The following is a 6,739-nucleotide window of genomic DNA, read 5'->3' on the forward strand; positions in this document are numbered from 1 at the left end:
TCACTAAAAACATGAATGAGAAACGAACAGAAGGATTCACTGACATGTTTTGCCGACAAGCTGGTTGTTCAGGGCCTTGCCAAGTAAAGTTATTGTAGGAAAGATCACTGTACATGCAATTTGAATTCTTAGAAGTCATAATCCAGAGTACTATAATGATAAGAATGCAATCCATTAACATTAGACAAAGAAACTGTAGAACTACACACAGAAATACTAAATAAAAGTCCATAATTTCCCTGAGATTTCAATTTAACTATGTCTCTGAAAAATTATCACTCTGCATATATGATGCCATGAAAGTGTCTACACTTTCACTTCAAGACAATGTGAGGCACAAATATTTTATAAAAGAGAAAAAAGATGATATTACACGTACACATTTATTCCGTTCTTCAAGATTGAGGCAGGTATATCTCCACTGAGCATGTTACCAGATAAAAACCTATTAAAGTATTATCACAGTTAAATAACTATAATGCAGAAAACAGTGAATGTAGATTTCCCTGCATTGTTGAAAATTATAATAATACCATCTTAAGAGTATTTAAGAAAAAAAAAACTTGGCAGTAAACTCACACAAATTTAAGCATACTTCTTGCACTAATGTCATCCGGAATCGTTCCAATGAGCTTATTGAAACTAACATCCCTGCAGTAAGTTCAAACATAGAACTCATGAAATAGGAAGCGATTTTATGTCTGGAGTCTCATGAAGGCACAAAGGAGGAGTCCCAATTTATATATCATAAACCTTGCTAGAGTTACATGAATGTCATAGTACCTTAAAAAATAAGCTTCTTAGAGATGACGGTGTATTAAACAGATCAAAGGCAAAGAATAGGAAACAAAGTTTAGCTGATATTGAAGTGTTGGCTACGATGAACACTTCTGTTTTTTTTAAAAAAATTATTGGTAAGGATGATGAACACTTCTTTTTTTTCCTTTCAACAACACCTTCAATCTGTAGATACTTACTCACCGTGGTTCACAAAGTTTATGGATTGTGGTTCACATCTATGATGATTGTTATACACATGATTCAACTTCTATCTAATCAAAATCAAAGCTATCAAGCTCCAAAGAATCCCCACAAATTAGTAAACTGGGCCTTTGTATTCCAGCGCCAGCAACTATGGCTGTTATAAGTGGGAATATTCACTAGCTGACTGGAGAGGCAATTGTATTAAGGTGTTCGATCCTGAATTTTGGGTTTCTCGATTCTGTTTTTGCATTTTGCTTCTCATTATTATTTACCTATATGAATTTGATGATTTTTAAATCTCTGCCACTAGAAAATATAAAGAAGATAGCTCTATGATGCCTTGTGAGTTCTGTATACTGAACAGCCTTGACTTGTTCCATTCTTTTTAACGCAGGAAATGAGAATTCACGGACAAGCCAGAAGAAGAAAGAATAATCAGCTTATACACTACTTCTATTCCGTTTTGTCTCAATTTGGGTTGAAGTCCAAAGAGGTGAAAAGTAAAATCATAAGCCAAAGTCTTTCAGGCTTAAATGTCAAGTATTGCCTGAAGCCCCTTGGGCTAGGCGAGCCACATACTCCCTCCGTTCTAAAATAAGTAGGTTTTTAGCTTGGGCACACCCCTTAAGAAACTACTCATTCCTAGAAAATAAAATGTATTTTTACTAACTTATCCTTAATAAATACCTTGAAAAAGATGTAGCTCTTTAGTAGTTTCTTTGTTATGTAAAACTTCCTTTATTTATATAACGGTAAAATTGGAAGAACATCATTAATGTCTTCTTGATTATATAAAACACCAATTATTTTGAAACAAAATGAAAAGCTAATGATACCATTTATTTTGGAATGGAGGGAGTATGATAAGATGGACATCATTCAACATTTTAGGTGTTCAGTCATTAGATTTGAGGTTTACAAAAGGAGCCTCCTCTAGAGGCCATCATTTGGGAATTCTGGAATGGTTCACCACAACAAGTACTTCTTTCAGAAGAGGTAACTGTGAGAACCTTAACAAGAAAGGAAGTGTTTACTTATAAGATGAGAACTTCGGCTTTGTAATAACTCAAGAGTCTTTAAGGCCAAGTGGAAGGTCCAGCTATAAGTACAAATGTTTCAAAGTTGACTGTCAGTACTGTTCAAGCCTATTGCATGTGGACACGAAGTTTAACATCAGACATGTAAGGATAATGCGTAATGCAGACAAAGGAATACTCATTTTTGCAAATTATAAGTGAACTACTTACAATGTTTGTATAGTTTTCAGTTTCCAAATATATCCTGGAATTACTCCCGAAAGGTTGCAGTTTCTCAGTACCCTGAATCCAATGATTAAACAGCACTAAGAAAAGATCCATCAAACTTGGATGCCAATAATAATTTGGAATAAACTCCCAGCAACTTACAGTCTCTCTAGGTCTGTCATGTTAATTAGAGGAGGAAATTCATGCATTGGTCCTTTTATGTCGCTAATCCTCCTGAATAAGAGACTCAAACATGAGAAGTCTCCATACAGTAAAGAGATCCATAAACTAAAAGAAAGAAGTAGATTAGGTATATTTAAGAGTTCTCTACTCACAGATCGGTTAACATATTGAGAAGAGATATGCTTAATGGAATGGGACCCTCTAAACCGGTAGCATGCAGCTCTCTTCATTGATTATCCAAAATAAGAATTAAATACTTGAGACTATGAAATTATTCTTCTATCAAAGATCTTTCAAGATCCTCTGTTATCAAAAGAGAAATTCTTACAATTTTGTAAGTTGTTTCCATTTCTCTATAAAATCTGGAATTGGCCCACTGAGATTGTTATCACTTATCCTACTGCAAACAAAATATTGTTAAACATAGTCTTAAAATGACTAGCTAAAAGAATAATGCTATAACCATGTACTTACAAATCTGCTAAATTTACAAGTCCAGAGAGTGACACTGGCAGCTCTCCCTCCAGTTGGTTGGAGGACAATATCCTGAAATTAAGATCATGTTTCTCCATTGGATATTGTATCTATTTATCCCCCAGGAATCACAACTCATATGGACAGACCTAAATGAGAGAAGGAAAAGAAGGGTCTTACAGCGCCTTTAAGTTTATCAATTTCCCTAGTTCATCAGGAATGATGCCTGAGAATCGGTTTCCTTCAAGGTTTCTGGTCAAAGATTGCTACATAGATTAGTGCACTGCTGATTTTTTGGGGAAAATAATGAAATAAGCAGAACTGAAAATGAGATAATGCTTAGATTAATGAACAGGAGCATGTCCAGACACTGCATCAAAGAGAAAACTAAACTATAGCATAAAAGCTGTTAAGCTCTGCAGTCATTATACTTGAAAAGAAAATTTCATAAATTTAAAATTGGAGTTGGACAAAAGATTATTACATAAACTTTTCTTCAAAAGGTGTCCAAACAGCTACATAAGAAATGAAGATGAGAAATCAGATTAGATAATCAAAATTTGATACATACATATAGGTAAGGCTGGTAATGTTTCCCAGTTCCTTCGGTATAACCCCTGACAACCGGTTCACAAGAACAGAGCTGGATCAAAAAATTTGCAGTTACAATTGATGATTAACAACCTTCATAACAGCTGTTTTAACAATATATTAAATGGGGCTTACATGGAATTTAACTGGGTTGACGCCCATTCAGTTGGTATACTACCACTGAGGTAATTGTATGCAAAATCACTGAAAATTGAGAATATGTGAATTCAGTTAATTATGCTTATCAAAATTTGAACGATGAATTTGATTATATGGGAAATAAAAGCAAATGTGACAATAGCATTCAAAAGATTCTTACACTTTTTGAATGTAAGGAAGCTTTACCAGTTCAGGTGGAAGAACGCCAGGAAGATTTATACCCTTAAGAGTGCTGCATAAGTAATTTCAAGAGTCAACAATGTAATTAGTTTATCTAAATATTATGAATAGATATCCTATTCTTGTTTAGAAAATGAAACCAATTATAGTCACATAATACTGATAGGAACCACTCTAAGATGGTAAGGTATATAATATTTTTTTATTTTTTTTTTGATAACCGAGAAATCCGTTTGTGACCCACCCTTTGGACCAATCACAGCCTTCTAAACTCGGTGGATAATGGGCCCGCCCCTCTACCCTTCTCCACTTAAATACCGGGCTTCGCTTTGCATGGTGTGGGGCTTGAACCTGCGACCTAAGCCACAAATCCTCCACCTTTTGCCACTTGAGCTAGGCCTTGGGGGCGGTAAGGTATATAATATATTGCACACAAAAGTGAAAATAGTCAATGACATCAACTTGCTCTTCATACATCTCAGGAAGCCTAAGATTTTATCAAATATATAATGATATTGTACACAATCTCAAGCCACAAAGATAAAAACATATCTTTGGCGAAGGCACAGCTTATATATTTGGCAAAAATGGAACTCCCTTTTTTTCAGGGAACCCTCCCTTGGAGCAATGTCAAAGCAGTTGACGTGTAACTAGGAGATCACAAGTTCAAGCTGCAGAAACAACCTCTTGCATAAACACAAATAATGGGAGCTTAGTGCACCTGGCTCCCCTTGATCTGTAACTTCCTCCTATATCTAGTTCCTTTTAGTTGTCCAAGGATATAATTTTAAGGTTGTAGCAAAGATGTAGGAAATGGAATGCTAATACAACTTAATAAAGCATGGTTAGTATGAGTTCTCTAACAGCAATGGCAAGACATCAGTAACTTAGGACTTAATAGCTACTTTCTCCAAATTATCTATGTTGGCTCTCCAAACACATAATGTGCTATAACCAGAGTCGAGCAAGATGATGAAAAATTACATAGCTACTATGTGGCAGGCAGTATCATTTCCTATACTGCAGTTGCATACAACATCAGTTTCAAACCAACTTGGCAGATCAGTTGTCACCCTGACTGCTTCAATCTGGCACGATTCACCATTGAATTTCCAGTGTGTTGCTCCCATTGTAGTGGCGATTTGTTCCATAATGTCCACTGAGAAATTACCAAAGCATATGCCAAATAACAGGTTGTTAGCCGAATGATGCAAATCTTACGAGTGCAGGAAGCAGAAAACCTCTAAATAGTATATATCACCATAACAAAATCAGAAGTTTCAAAACACTGCAAGCTCCACTCCCCTGCCCACATTTTGGAATTGAGGATCAATTGGCCAGAAACTCCCCACCCCCTCCCCCCTCCCCAAATACCCTTTTTAGTATAGGTTCAACATTTTGGAGTACAAAGATGCAGAAACTTCCCCTAGCAAATGGTGTAGAACCCTGCATCATTTGAATACCTTATTTCACCAGATTGCATTAGTTCCTAGACAACAACATACCCAATGAAATCCCACAAGTGAGGTCTGGGGAAGGTAGAATGTACGCATACCTTAACAGTACCTCTTGGATGTAGAGAGGCTATTTCCGAAAGACCCTCCCATTAGTTCCTAGACAAAATACTAAAATTTCCCGTCTTTTGTTCTTATAAGTCTAAATTTCCAGTCTTTTGTTCTTGTAAGTCTAAATTTCCCACAAGTGAGGTCTGGGAAAGTTAGAATCTATGCATACCTTAACACTACCTCGTGGATGTAGAGAGGCTATTTCCGAAAGACCCTCCCATTAGTTCCTAGACAAAATACTAAAATTTCCCGTCTTTTGTTCTTATAAGTCTAAATTTCCAGTCTTTTGTTCTTGTAAGTCTAAATTTCCCACAAGTGAGGTCTGGGAAAGTTAGAATCTATGCATACCTTAACACTACCTCGTGGATGTAGAGAGGCTATTTCCGAAAGACCCCTCCCATTAGTTCCTAGAACAAAATAACTAAAATTTCCCGTCTTTTGTTCTTATAAGTCTAAATTTCCAGTCTTTTGTTCTTGTAAGTTGAAATTTCCAGCCTTAAAGTAAGAATCTATCATAAAGGAAGCCTTTTTAAGTAAGCATGCTCCATTTTTTTCTACAATACAAAAAAATTTAACTGATCAGAGCCTTATGTTCTTCACATTTCCTCTAGTAAGAGACTCAAAATTGATCTTTCTCAAGAATCTTAACTGAACAGGAGGAAGAACAAGAAATAAGTTCAAAATTTCATAATTCTTGATTTCTTGCACAAATTTGACTTCGTAGCAAAATCCCATATACCCTTCATGCACCCACCACCCACTCAACAACCCATCCACTAAAACTTAAAAAAGCTATAAAATTTACCTTCTTCTTGGGCAACTCTTGTTGAGTCACCCAAACTCAACAACATGAAGCAGTTCACTGCAAGAATCCATGAAAGAACAGCTCTTTTTAGTGGCAACATTTTTTTTTCTTCAAGCTCCAGCCTCCAAGTGATATACAGTACTGTTGGAAGTACAAAATGTACACCTAAGATTCTATCCAAGAAATGATTCAGCCTAAAAGAGAAAATGATCAAAATGGTCCTCCATGTATAGGAGTTAATTTATTTTGGTCCTTTATATATATCACCTTATCCAAATAGTCCTTAATGTATATAAAAAGTGTATCATTTTAGTCTTTAGCCCTAGAAACTAACAGAAAAGTTTAAAAACTGTTAAAATTCACTGTGGGTCCCACATTTGGTGGACCCTTTCTTCCTCCCTTATTCTTCTTCCTCATCTTCTTTCTTCCACCATTTTTTCTCAAATTTGCAATTAATTTATTCTTCTATTCACTGCAAAAAAATCCTCTAAAACAAACAAAGTTTTCTTCAAAATTCAAAAAAATGGTTTGTAAATTTTTATTTTCTACCTTTG

The 6,739-nt window shown here is 35.5% G+C and overlaps 1 protein-coding gene across 5 annotated transcripts in view; it reads right to left on the minus strand.

Annotated features, from left to right (window-relative positions):
- Positions 1-6,404, minus strand: part of LOC102580220 (probable LRR receptor-like serine/threonine-protein kinase RFK1) — a 41,828-nt gene extending 35,424 nt beyond the window's left edge. For 2 of the 5 annotated variants that reach the window (XM_015313772.1, XM_015313771.1), the window contains exons 1-14: positions 6,186-6,404; positions 4,800-4,974; positions 3,796-3,867; positions 3,612-3,680; positions 3,457-3,528; positions 3,066-3,137; positions 2,886-2,957; positions 2,740-2,811; positions 2,564-2,635; positions 2,391-2,462; positions 2,232-2,303; positions 580-651; positions 380-445; positions 45-107 (exon numbers count right to left, since the gene is read on the minus strand). In XM_015313772.1, the coding sequence (XP_015169258.1) occupies positions 45-107; positions 380-445; positions 580-651; positions 2,232-2,303; positions 2,391-2,462; positions 2,564-2,635; positions 2,740-2,811; positions 2,886-2,957; positions 3,066-3,137; positions 3,457-3,528; positions 3,612-3,680; positions 3,796-3,867; positions 4,800-4,974; positions 6,186-6,285 (1,121 nt within the window). In that variant the 5' untranslated portion in view covers positions 6,286-6,404. Of the gene's footprint in view, positions 1-44; positions 108-379; positions 446-579; positions 652-2,231; positions 2,304-2,390; positions 2,463-2,563; positions 2,636-2,739; positions 2,812-2,885; positions 2,958-3,065; positions 3,138-3,456; positions 3,529-3,611; positions 3,681-3,795; positions 3,868-4,799; positions 4,975-6,185 lie in introns of those variants that run through there. The other 3 variants (XM_015313769.1, XM_015313770.1, XM_015313773.1) reach the window with 3 other exon arrangements.
- Positions 6,405-6,739: the final 335 nt, after the last annotated feature.

Source organism: Solanum tuberosum, unplaced genomic scaffold (genome assembly GCF_000226075.1).
Source record: "Solanum tuberosum cultivar DM 1-3 516 R44 unplaced genomic scaffold, SolTub_3.0 scf00265, whole genome shotgun sequence".
Lineage (NCBI taxonomy): Eukaryota > Viridiplantae > Streptophyta > Magnoliopsida > Solanales > Solanaceae > Solanum > Solanum tuberosum.